This window comes from Bufo bufo, chromosome 5 (genome assembly GCF_905171765.1).
Source record: "Bufo bufo chromosome 5, aBufBuf1.1, whole genome shotgun sequence".
NCBI lineage: Eukaryota > Metazoa > Chordata > Amphibia > Anura > Bufonidae > Bufo > Bufo bufo.
In genome coordinates, this window is record NC_053393.1 from 251,690,410 (window position 1) to 251,704,161 (window position 13,752).

A 13,752-nucleotide genomic window follows, 5' to 3' on the forward strand; every position below is an offset into this window, starting at 1 on the left:
CCCTTTATTTTTTTGAGCAGTGTGTATATATATATATATATATATATATAAGTTGAAATGCATTTCTCACTCTATCAAGCTTGCCATGTGCAATTTTTAAATTTGATCAATCAATTGGTTAGTGTAATGTTTACTATCTTTACTCACTCCAAACACTCCACACAGTTACTCTGCCCACTCCATAAAGTTACTCTGCCCAGTCCAACCTTTCCACAGTTACTCCAGCTACTCCAAACACACAACAGTTACTCCGCCCACTCCAGTTGTAGACTACTGGTGGAGGCAAAACACTTCACACAATTTCCCCAGAAATTGTAGCTTTTCTAGTTACTATTAAAATACTATTGGATGAACATTTACAGTGATCTATATGTTTTGCTAGCAGATGTTATTTATTTTTCCCAGTGTATCGGAAAGTCTTGGGCCATTGTGGAAGATTCATATTTGGCATAACAACAATGGTTACTCTCCTAGCTTATACCTTAGCCATGTGATTGTCAAAGACCTGCAGAGTGGAACCATTTGGTTTTTCTATGCAGAATGTTGGCTGGCCATTGACGAAGGAGATGGGAAAGTTGAGCGTGAACTGACATCTGTAGGATATGGATTAGGATTCAGAAGGGTATGTGTGCATTAATCACTCGCAAATTCAAATAAGATTGTTTTCCTTTGCACTGTCTAAGAAAAAATAAAATGTACCAGAAGGTGTAAGTAACATGCATAGTATGTTAGAATCATATGAGCACTCAGTGTTGGTTACAACAGTTTTAGAAATGGTGAATACATTGGGTGTACACAGTTCTTGCACCAGATTTCATATAGACATGTATTAACCCCTTAACTCAAACTGCTGTGCATGTACGGCGGGGGATGCATTGACAGAATGCATTCCGCCGTAAATGCACGGTGGGCTGATCGGGCGGGCACTGGATTGGTGCGCGCCCTATCACTGCAAGGGTCCAGTGTCATACACTAACAGGCAATGCATTACAATACAGATGTATTGTAATGCATTGCAGAGGGGATTAGACCCCCAAAAGTCCCAGAGTGGGACAGAAATAAAGTTTAAAAAAAGTTTCAAGTTAAAAAAAGAAAAAAAAAAACGCCCCTTTCCCCTGATTTTATGATCAAAAATCAAAAAAAAAATAATCTATAAATATATCACATGATCCACCCCGTCCGATAGAAACAAAAAAAATAAAAACGGTGTCCAAAAAAGCAATTTTTGTCACCTTACATCGCTAAAAGTGCAACACCAAGCGATTAAAAAGGCGTATCCCCCCAAAAATAGTACTAATCTAACCGTCACCTCATCCCGAAAAAATTTGTCACCTCATCCCCAAAAAATAAAAAAAACTATGGCTCTGACTATGGAGACACTAAAACATGATTTTTTTTTGTTTCAAAAATGCTTTTATTGTGTTAAATGTAAATTTTTTTTTTTAAAAGTATACATATTAGGTATCGCCGTGTCTGTAACAACCTGCTGTATAAAAATACCACATGACCTAACCCTTCAGGTGAACACCTTAAAAAAATAAAACTGTCAAAAAGCAATTACATCACAAAACGTGTAATAGCAAGCGATCAAAAAGTCATATGCACCCCAAAATTGTACCAATCAAACAGTCATCTCATACTGAAAAAAATGAGCCCCTACATAAGACAGTCGCCCAAAAAAACAAAAACCTATGGCTTTCAAAATATGGAGATACTAAAAAATATTTTTTTTTAAAATGCTTTATGTAAAACTAAAACAAACAACCAAAATAAGTTGTCATATTTTGTATTGTCTCGTCCATAACAACCTGCTCTATAAAAATAGCTCATGATCTAACCTGTCAGGTGAACGTTGTAAATAACAAAACTATTAACTATAACTATTTTTTTGTTACCTTGCCTCAAAAAAAGTGTTATACAGAGCAACCAAAAATCATCTGTACCCTAAAATAGTACCAACAAAACTGACACCTTATCCCGTAGTTTCCAAAATGGGGTCACTTTTTGTAGTTTCTACTCTAGGGGTGCATCAAGGGGTCTTCAAATGTGACATGGCAAGTTAAAATTATCCCTGTGAAATCTGCCCTTCAAAAATCATATGGTGTTCCTTTCCTTCTGCGCCCTGCCGTGTGCCCGTACAGCAGTTTACGACCACATATGGGGTGTTTCTGTAAACTACAGAATCAGGGCAATAAATATTGAGTTTTGTTTGGCTGTTAATCCTGGCTTTGTTAGCGGAAAAAAAATATTAAAATGGAAAATCGGCCCAAATAAGTGAAATTCTGAAATTTCATATCCATTTTCAATTAATTCTTGTGGAACACCTAAAGGGTTAATAAAGTTTGTAAAATCAGTCTTGAATACATACCTTGAGGGGTGTAGTTTCTAAAATGCGGTCACTTTTTTGGAGTTTCTACTCTATGGGTGCATCAGGGGGGCTTCAATTGGGACATGGTGTCAAAAAACCAGTCCATCAAAATCTGCCTTCCAAAAACCATATGGCATTCCTTTCATTCTGCGCTCTGCTGTGTGGCCACCCACATGGAAGAAAAATATATTTTAAATATATGTAAAAAAAAACTAATATATTTTTTAAAAGTATATTGACATATATTTTTATTTGAAATACTACAATTTTGGCGGTTTTCAATATATTTCAAAAATATATTACAATATATTTGTGGATATATTTTTCAATACATGTTCCAATGCATGCTGAAACATATTTTAAAAATATATTTAGGCATGCATTGTGAAATATGCTGTGAATATATAATAGAATATATATCACATGCATTTATAAATGTATTTAGTAATATATTACTTTGGCCATAAATATATATCAAAATGTATTTTGGAATGTACTGTGAATATGTTCTGGAATATTATGTTAAATGTACTTCTGAATGCAAAATATGTGAGGAAGAAATAAAAAAACACTTTACTATTATATTCTGAAATGCATTTGTAATGTATTTTATATATCATAGGCCTATAAAATTGTCAAGTATTAGGCCCCTTTCACACGGGAGAGAATTCCGCAATGGTGCAATGCGTGAAGTGAACGCATTGCACCCACACTGAATCCGGACCCATTCACTTCAATGGGGCTGTGCAGATGAGCGGTGATTTTCATGCATCACTTGTACATTGCATGAAAATCGCATCATATTCTATATTTTGCGTTTTTCACGCAACGCAGGCCCCCTAGAAATGAATGGGGCTGCGTGAAAATCGCATAGCATCTGCAAGCAAGTGCAGATGCAATGCGATTTGCACACATGGTTGCTAAGGAGATGAAGCATTAATGACCCGGGACCCCATTTACTTTATTATTTTCCCTTAAAACATGGTTATAAGGGAACATAATAACATTCTTAATACAGAATGCTTACTAAAAAGTGCCTTGAGTGGTTAAAAAAAAATTAACTCACCTCATCCAATTGTTTGCGCACCTGTGATCCTCTTCTTTGTTCTTCTTAAAGGACCTGCAAAAGGACCTTTGATGACGTAATCGTGCTCACCACGTGGTGAGCGAGGTGACATCAGCGCAGGTCCTGCTGAATGAAGATAGAAGGACCTTACGTCATTAAAAGGTCCTTTTGAAGGTCCTCAAAGAAGAAGAAAGAAGACAATGCCTGGCTGTGTGATCAAGTGGATGAGTTAATTTTATTTATTTTATTAACCCCTCAAGGCATATTTTAGTAAGCATTGTGTATTAAGAATGTTTTTATTTTCCATTATAACCATGTTATAAGGGAAAATAATAAAATCTACACAACACCGAATCCAAACCCGAACTTCAGTGAAGAAGTTCGGGTCTGGGTACCACATTCAGTTTTTTCCTCACGCGCGTGCAAAATACATTGCACTCGCACTGAAAAAACTGAACAACGCAATCGCAGTCAAAACTGAATTGTGTACGCACTCGCACCCGGGATGCATCCAGAGCAAATCCGGAACACCCGTGTGAAAGAGACCTTTCTGGTAGTTTTTATAATATATTTCCAATGCATTTCAAATATAATCCACTATGTTAAAAAATGTATAGTATTCAATTCCAAAACATTTTTTGAATGAAGACAAAAAACAGTACAATAAACTAATCTTGTATTATATTATTATCATGTAAAAATGCAATAGAAAAACACTTGTACAACACTCTGTTAACATTCTTGAAACTTAATTGCATTATAAAAATTATTTCTGTAAATCTGCTGAGGTCTTCACTGTTTCCTTCCGTCGATATTTTAATTCTGCAATTCTCCTGTTAACGGCATCACTTATGACACTTTTTGAAGTCCCCGGAAATTTTTCTAAAGTTGCAGCTTTAAGAAGTAAATGGAAAATAATAAACTTATTAGATATTCAAAAGCACTGTAACAGATGCAAAAGTAAAGTAAACTAACAATTAGGGATGCACCGATACCACTGGTTCTAGACCAAGTACGAGTACAGATACTTTACGATGCCAATTACTAATACTTTTCATACTTTGTTTATAAACAATGCAGACTAATGATTTTAGAACAGTGATGGAGCACCAGGGACCAGTCCTAGCTGCAAATGTTGCACCACTAGTAGTTCGCCACTGACTCCAACCTGTAGGGGGACTACAAATCCCAGCAATGCATTATACATTAATGCAGAGTAATATGAAACTACATACTATGTGTTCCAGGATGCTTGCCTGATATCCCAGGAGGCTAGGACTCAGGAGGGCTCTGTGGGATCTTAGTGGGCTGTGCAGGGTCTCCGGACCAAGGGTGTTGAATTTCTACCATCCAACATCAGGTTAACAGCAGGCTAAATGTTCAGCAAGCAGCAGCCAGGTCCATGCTCATCTGGAGGACCTGGGAGCATGGCAAACATTTCAGGATGGAGAGCGGCGGGCAGAGCAGAGAATGTCTGTTCTCCTTGCTGCTCTCTGTGATCAGTGAGTGCTGTGCTCATAGTGCCAACTCCCTCCTATATTCCTTTGATGCTATGTTAACCGATTGCCATCTGCCCACTGTAAATTCTGCAGACACTTCCCAGCGGGTGGACTGCAGACACTTCCCAGCGGGTGGATGTGCCTGTATGTCATTTCTTTTCTGTAGGCGCGCAAGCAGAATTCCGCCGGGCATGTAAACAGCCGGTACTGACTGTTACATACACTGGCGTAACTATAGGGGTCGCACCCCTGGTCCCTAAGCCATGAGGGCCCAGAGGGCCCCCTTGCCAGTGGTGCTGTATATTTCCCTTTATAAGATGCAATGCACTGTATAAAGGGAATACTAGTGAGCGCTTTCATTATGGAAGCGCTAACTAGTCTGCAGGAGGAGGGGGAGAGAAGTTCTGTGAGCGCTGTCCAGTACTTACCCCTCCTTCTGCTCGCTCTTCTCAGGACCCTGAGAAGAGAAGACAGCCGGGAGACCGCCGGACCTGGAGAGTGGCTGCAGAGCAGGAGAGGTAAGTTAATTTCTTTATTTTTAAGTCTGATCTGAGGTCTGCTATGTGGAGGCACACAAGGGGGCATTATACTTTGTGGAGACACACAAGGAGGAATTATACTAGGTGGAGGCACATAAGGGGGCATTATACTATGTGGAGGCACATAAGGGGGCATTATGGGGGGGGTTTGGAGGTCTGCTATGGGGGTCTGGAGGTCTAATTGGGGGTCTGAAGGTCTGGTCTGAGGGCTAATGGGGTCTGGTCTGAGGTCTGATATGGGGTCTGGAGGTCTGGTCTGAGGTCTGATATGGGGTCTGGAGGTCTGGTCTGAGGTCTGATATGGGGTCTGGAGGTCTAATGGGGGTCAGGTCTGAGAGGTCTAATGGGGGTCTTATCTGAGGTCTGATATTTGGGGCAGGGTCTGATCTGAGGTCAAAAACTGGGGTCTGATATGGGGTCTAACATAGAGGTCTAAAGGGGGTCTGATCTGAGATGGAGGGGTGTCTCATCTGGGGTTTTATATGGGGGTCTGATCTGAAAGGAGTTTGTTTTTGTACTGGCGCACAATAAAGGGGTATTTTTGTACTGGCACACTGTGTGGTACCAGAATTTTCATGGGGACTGTTTCTGCAGGATAGTATTGGGTGGCACAGTATTGAGGGGGGGCAGGTTGGGGTGTTGAGAAGGTGGAAGGATGATGGAAAAGTAGGAAACTAAGCTACTTTCACACTAGCGTTCGGGTGTCCGCTCGTGAGCTCCGTTTGAAGGGGCTCACAAACGGCCCCGAACGCATCCGCAATGCCCTAATGCATTCTCAGTGGACGCGGATCCACTGAGAATGCATCAGTCTGGCAGCGTTCAGCCTCCGCTCAGCGAGCGGACACCTGAACGCTGCTTGCAGCGTTCGGGTGTCCGCCTGGCCGTGCGGAGGCAAGCGGATCCGTCCAGACTTACAATGTAAGTCAATGGGGACGGATCCGCTTGAAGATGACACTATATGGCTCAATCTTCAAACGGATCCGCCCCCATTGACTTTCAATGTAAAGTCTGGACGGATCCGTTCAGACTACTTTCACACTTAGAAATTTTTCTAAGTTATAATGCAGACGGATCCGTTCTGAACGGATGCAAACGTCTGCATTATAGGAGCGGATCCGTCTGATGAAACATCAGACGGACCCGCTCCGAACGCTAGTGTGAAAGTAGCTAGATGTGTTTGTTAAAGGGATTCTGTCACCTCGTTTTACCCTATAGAGCTGCGGACATGCACGGCTAGATCGCCGCTAGCATGTCCGCAATATACCTGTCCTATATCTCTGAGTGGTTTTATTGAGTGTAAAAAATGATTTTATATATATGCAAATCATCCTGGTAAGGTGCCCAAGGGGCTGTACTAACTGTTCTGGAGCCCAGCCACACCCCCCTGGGAAGGAGCCCAACCACGCCCCCTGTGAAGGAGCCCAGCACCGCCTGCGTCCGCCAAAACTCCTTCTTGCTCGCGCATGCACAGTGCCGGCATAGTGTTCCTTCCCTGTGCTGGCATCAGCCTCAGGGAAGGAGCTGCGCACCGCGAGATTACGGCGATCTGACTTTGTGAGCAAGGAGGAGATTCGTGGATGCAGGCGTTGCTGGGCTTCTTCTCAGGGGGGCGTGGCTGGGCTCCAGAACGGTTAGTACAGCCCCTTGGGCACCTTACCAGGCTGATTTGCATATATATAAAATAATTTTTTACACTCAATAAAAGCACTCAGAGATATGGGACAGGTATATTGCGGACATGCTAGCGGTGATCTAGCTGTGCATGTCCGCAGCTCTATAGGCTAAAACGAGGTGATAGAATCCCTTTAAACTTTGCAGAGACGAGACACAGCTGGAAGAAGTCACTATGGCTGTCTGGTCTGAAAGGACAAGATGAGGAAAGAGAATATCAGAGGAGACATCACTGGATGTAAGAGGGGCTGTGGGGCTGTATTAATCTGTATATTCTGTAGCGCTGTATGTAATGTTTTCCAAGTATGTCTTTAACCACTTACCGTCACGCTAACGCCGAAAGGCGTCATTTCTGCGGCGCTCCCAGGTCACACTAACGCCAATAGGCGTCATCTCGCGATGGCCGAGATTTCCTGTGAACGCGCGCACACAGGCGCGCGCGCTCACAGGAACGGAAGGTAAGAGAGTTGATCTCCAGCCTGCCAGCGGCGATCGTTCGCTGGCAGGCTGGAGATGTGTTTTTTTTAACCCCTAACAGGTATATTAGACGCTGTTTTGATAACAGCGTCTAATATATCTGCTACCTGGTCCTCTGGTGGTCCCCTTTGTTTGGATCGACCACCAGAGGACACAGGTAGCTCAGTAAAGTAGCACCAAGCACCACTACACTACACCCCCCCCCCCCCGTCACTTATTAACCCCTTATTAGCCCCTGATCACCCCATATAGACTCCCTGATCACCCCCCTGTCATTGATTACCCCCCTGTCATTGATCACCCCCCTGTAAAGCTCCATTCAGACGTCCGCATGATTTTTACGGATCCACTGATAGATGGATCGGATCCGCAAAACGCATCCGGACGTCTGAATGAAGCCTTACAGGGGCGTGATCAATGACTGTGGTGATCACCCCATATAGACTCCCTGATCACCCCCCTGTCATTGATTACACCCCTGTCATTGATTACCCCCCTGTAAAGCTCCATTCAGACGTCCGCATGATTTTTACGGATCCACTGATAGATGGATCGGATCCGCAAAACGCATACGGACGTCTGAATGGAGCCTTACAGGGGCATGATCAATGACTGTGGTGATCACCCCCTATAAATACTCCCTGATCACCCCCTGTCATTGATCAACCCCCTGTAAAGCTCCATTCAGATGTCCGCATGATTTTTACGGATGCACTGATAGATGGATCGGATCCGCAAAACGCATCCGGACGTCTGAATGAAGCCTTACAGGGGCATGATCAATGACTGTGGTGATCACCCCATATAGACTCCCTGATCACCCCCCTGTAAAGCTCCATTCAGATGTCCGCATGATTTTTACGGATGCACTGATAGATGGATCGGATCCGCAAAACGCATCCGGACGTCTGAATGAAGCCTTACAGGGGCATGATCAATGACTGTGGTGATCACCCCCCTGTCATTGATTACCCCCCTGTAAAGCTCCATTCAGATGTCCGCATGATTTTTACGGATGCACTGATAGATGGATCGTATCCGCAAAACGCATCCGGACGTCTGAATGAAGCCTTACAGGGGCGTGATCAATGACTGTGGTGATCACCCCATATAGACTCCCTGATCACCCCCCTGTCATTGATTACCCCCTGTCATTGATTACCCCCCTGTAAAGCTCCATTCAGACGTCTGCATGATTTTTACGGATCCACTGATAGATGGATCGGATCCGCAAAACGCATCCGGACGTCTGAATGAAGCCTTACAGGGGCGTGATCAATGACTGTGGTGATCACCCCATAGACTCCCTGATCACCCCCCTGTCATTGATTACCCCCCTGTCATTGATTACCCCCCTGTAAAGCTCCATTCAGACGTCCGCATGATTTTTACGGATCCACTGATAGATGGATCGGATCCGCAAAACGCATCCGGACGTCTGAATGAAGCCTTACAGGGGCATGATCAATGACTGTGGTGATCACCCCATATAGACTCCCTGATCACCCCCCTGTCATTGATTACCCCCCTGTCATTGATTACCCCCCTGTAAAGCTCCATTCAGACGTCTGCATGATTTTTACGGATCCACTGATAGATGGATCGGATCCGCAAAACGCATCCGGACGTCTGAATGAAGCCTTACAGGGACATGATCAATGACTGTGGTGATCACCCCATATAGACTCCCTGATCACCCCCCTGTCATTGATTACCCCCCTGTAAAGCTCCATTCAGATGTCCGCATGATTTTTACGGATGCACTGATAGATGGATCGGATCCGCAAAACGCATACTCACGTCTGAATGAAGCCTTACACGGGCGTGATCAATGACTGTGGTGATCACCCCATATAGACTCCCTGATCACCCCCCTGTCATTGATCAACCCCCTGTCATTGATCACCCCCCCTGTCATTGATCACCCCTCTGTAAGGCTCCATTCAGACATTTTTTTGGCCCAAATTAGCGGAATTATTATTATTTTTTTTTCTTACAAAGTCTCATATTCCACTAACTTGTGTCAAAAAATAAAATCTCACATGAACTCCCCATACCCCTCACGGAAACCAAATGCGTAAAATTTTTTAGACATTTATATTCCAGACTTCTTCTCACGCTTTAGGGCCCCTAGAATGCCAGGGCAGTATAAATACCCCACATGTGACCCCATTTCGGAAAGAAGACACCCCCAGGTATTCCGTGAGGGGCATATTGAGTCCATGAAAGATTGAAATTTTTGTCCCAAGTTAGCGGAACGGGAGACTTTGTGAGAAAAAAATTAAAAATATCAATTTCCGCTAACTTGTGCCAAAAAAAAAAAAAATTCTATGAACTCGCCATGCCCCTCATTGAATACCTTGGGGTGTCTTCTTTCCAAAATGGGGTCACATGTGGGGTATTTATACTGCCCTGGCATTCTAGGGGCCCCAAAGCGTGAGAAGAAGTCTGGTATCCAAATGTCTAAAAATGCCCTCCTAAAAGGAATTTGGGCACCTTTGCGCATCTAGGCTGCAAAAAAGTGTCACACATCTGGTATCGCCGTACTCAGGAGAAGTTGGGGAATGTGTTTTGGGGTGTCATTTTACATATACCCATGCTGGGTGAGAGAAATATCTTGGTCAAATGCCAACTTTGTATAAAAAAATGGGAAAAGTTGTCTTTTGCCAAGATATTTCTCTCACCCAGCAAGGGTATATGTAAAATGACACCCCAAAACACATTCCCCAACTTCTCCTGAATACGGCGATACCACATGTGTGACACTTTTTTGCAGCCTAGGTGGGCAAAGGGGCCCATATTCCAAAGAGCACCTTTAGGATTTCACAGGTCATTTACCTACTTACCACACATTAGGGCCCCTGGAAAATGCCAGGGCAGTATAACTACCCCACAAGTGACCCCATTTTGGAAAGAAGACATCCCAAGGTATTCGCTGATGGGCATAGTGAGTTCATGGAAGTTTTTATTTTTTGTCACAAGTTAGTGGAAAATGATGATTTTTTTTTTTTTTTTTTTTTTCATACAAAGTCTCATATTCCACTAACTTGTGACAAAAAATAAAAACTTCCATGAACTCACTATGCCCATCAGCGAATACCTTGGGGTGTCTTCTTTCCAAAATGGGGTCACTTGTGGGGTAGTTATACTGCCCTGGCATTCTAGGGGCCCAAATGTGTGGTAAGGAGTTTGAAATCAAATTCTGTAAAAAATGACCTGTGAAATCCGAAAGGTGCTCTTTGGAATATGGGCCCCTTTGCCCACCTAGGCTGCAAAAAAGTGTCACACATCTGGTATCTCCGTACTCAGGAGAAGGTGGGGAATGTGTTTTGGGGTGTCATTTTACATATACCCCTGCTGGGTGAGAGAAATATCTTGGCAAAAGACAACTTTTCCCATTTTTTTATACAAAGTTGGCATTTGACCAAGATATTTATCTCACCCAGCATGGGTATATGTGAAAAGACACCCCAAAACACATTCCTCGACTTCTCCTGAATACAGAGATACCAGATGTGTGACACTTTTTTGCAGCCTAGGTGGGCAAAGGGGCCCATATTCCAAAGAGCACCTTTCGAATTTCACAGGTCATTTTTTACAGAATTTGATTTCAAACTCCTTACCACACATTCGGGCCCCTAGAATGCCAGGGCAGTCTAACTACCCCACAAGTGACCCCATTTTGGAAAGAAGAGACCCCAAGGTATTCGCTGATGGGCATAGTGAGTTCATGGAAGTTTTTATTTTTTGTCACAAGTTAGTGGAATATGAGACTTTGTATGAAAAAAAAAAAAAAAATCATCATTTTCCACTAACTTGTGACAAAAAATTAAAAATTCTAGAAACTTGCCATGCCCCTCACGGAATACCTTGGGGTGTCTTCTTTCCAAAATGGGGTCACTTGTGGGGTAGTTATACTGCCCTGGCATTCTAGCGGCCCGAATGTGTGGTAAGGAGTTTGAAATCAAATTCTGTAAAAAATGACCTGTGAAATCCGAAAGGTGCTCTTTGGAATATGGGCCCCTTTGCCCACCTAGGCTGCAAAAAAGTGTCACACATCTGGTATTGCCGTACTCAGGAGAAGGTGGGGAATGTGTTTTGGGGTGTCATTTTACATATACCCATGCTGGGTGAGAGAAATATCTTGGCAAAAGACAACTTTTCCCATTTTTTTATACAAAGTTGGCATTTGACCAAGATATTTATCTCACCCAGCATGGGTATATGTAAAAAGACACCCCAAAACACATTCCTCAACTTCTCCTGAATACAGAGATACCAGATGTGTGACACTTTTTTGCAGCCTAGGTGGGCAAAGGGGCCCATATTCCAAAGATCACCTTTCGGATTTCACAGGTCATTTTTTACAGAATTTGATTTCAAACTCCTTACCACACATTTGGGCCCCTAGAATGCCAGGGCAGTATAACTACCCCACAAGTGACCCCATTTTGGAAAGAAGAGACCCCAAGGTATTTCGTGATGGGCATAGTGAGTTCATAGAAGTTTTTATTTTTTGTCACAAGTTAGTGGAATATGAGACTTTGTAAGAAAAAAAAAAAAAAAAAAAAAAATCATCATTTTCCGCTAACTTGTGACAAAAAATAAAAAGTTCTATGAACTCACTATGCCCATCAGCGAATACCTTAGGGTGTGTACTTTCCGAAATGGGGTCATTTGTGGGGTGTTTGTACTGTCTGGCCATTGTAGAACCTCAGGAAACATGACAGGTGCTCAGAAAGTCAGAGCTGCTTCAAAAAGCGGAAATTCACATTTTTGTACCATAGTTTGTAAACGCTATAACTTTTACCCAAACCATTTTTTTTTTTTACCCAAACATTTTTTTTTTATCAAAGACATGTAGAACAATAAATTTAGAGCAAAATTTATATATGGATGTCGTTTTTTTTGCAAAATTTTACAACTGAAAGTGAAAAATGTCATTTTTTTGCAAAAAAAATCGTTAAATTTCGATTAATAACAAAAAAAGTAAAAATGTCAGCAGCAATAAAATACCACCAAATGAAAGCTCTATTAGTGAGAAGAAAAGGAGGTAAAATTCATTTGGGTGGTAAGTTGCATGACCGAGCAATAAACGGTGAAAGTAGTGTAGTGCCGATTTGTAAAAAAGGGCCTGGTCTTTAGGGGGGTATAAACCTGTGGTCCTTAAGTGGTTAAAGGGGTTGTCCGCTTTTTTTCTGTACGAGCGCTGCCTTCTCTGCTGTGTTTACCTGAGTAGGTAAACAGAGCAGAGAAAACAGCTCTCATATGAGCGCTACCCTCTCTTCAGACCCCTGCCGATCTTATATTGATGACCTATCCTGAGGATAGGTAATCAGTATTAAAAGCAGGACAACTCCTTTAACAGTAGGACTAGAGGGAATGGGTTAGGTTGCGAATTTGGCATGGGGGGTGTTTTAATTTTTACCTTAGGCAGCCGAAAGGTTATGCCATACCCCTTGCCACAAAACACTGAGGGAAGGGGGGAACCAAGCTGAACTCTTGCACCAGGGCCCATGAGCCATTAACTATGCCCCTGGTTACATAGAAGTGTTTGGCCAGCTCTACAGCCAGCCAATCACTTGTATTACATTGTAGAGTGTGCCAACCCTCTGCTCCCATGGCCCCCCTTCACGATCAGTTACCAGCACAGCGACTTTCTATACAGAGAACGGAGGAGAGATCAACATTCCCCTACTGCGGATCACTCTTCTCTCCCTGAAGAGGGAAGCAATGTGTATTATATCAATTCCTCCTTTAGCTATCATCATCATGGCTGCTATAGCCAGAGAAGAAGCGGATGGAGCAGATCTCTGCTTCATCAGCTTCTTTGGGGGTCCCAAGGTTACATAGGTGTCTTAGAGAACCTTATCTCCATAAAGAGGACCTGTCGGTGTATATTGGCTATCACATAGGGGGCTGGTTAAAAAAAACCATTTAGGTTCATATAAAAAAAAAGGGTATTCTCATCTTAGACAATGGGGGCATATCACTAGGATATGCCCCCATTATCTGATAGGTGCAGGTCCCACCTCTGGGACCCACACCTATATCGAGAAAGGAGCAGGGAATGCTGTGGCTGGAGGACCCCAGATTTCCCGGGGTCCGTCCACCACCCAGCGCTTCTCCCCG

General features: G+C 43.0%; 1 protein-coding gene across 2 annotated transcripts in view; it reads left to right on the forward strand.

The window, feature by feature from the left end:
* Positions 1–13,752, forward strand: part of PKD1L1 (polycystin 1 like 1, transient receptor potential channel interacting) — a 492,422-nt gene that overhangs the window by 301,094 nt on the left and 177,576 nt on the right. For both annotated transcript variants that reach the window (XM_040432599.1, XM_040432598.1), the window contains exon 43: positions 406–622. In XM_040432599.1, the coding sequence (XP_040288533.1) occupies positions 406–622 (217 nt within the window). The remainder of the gene's footprint in view (positions 1–405; positions 623–13,752) is intronic.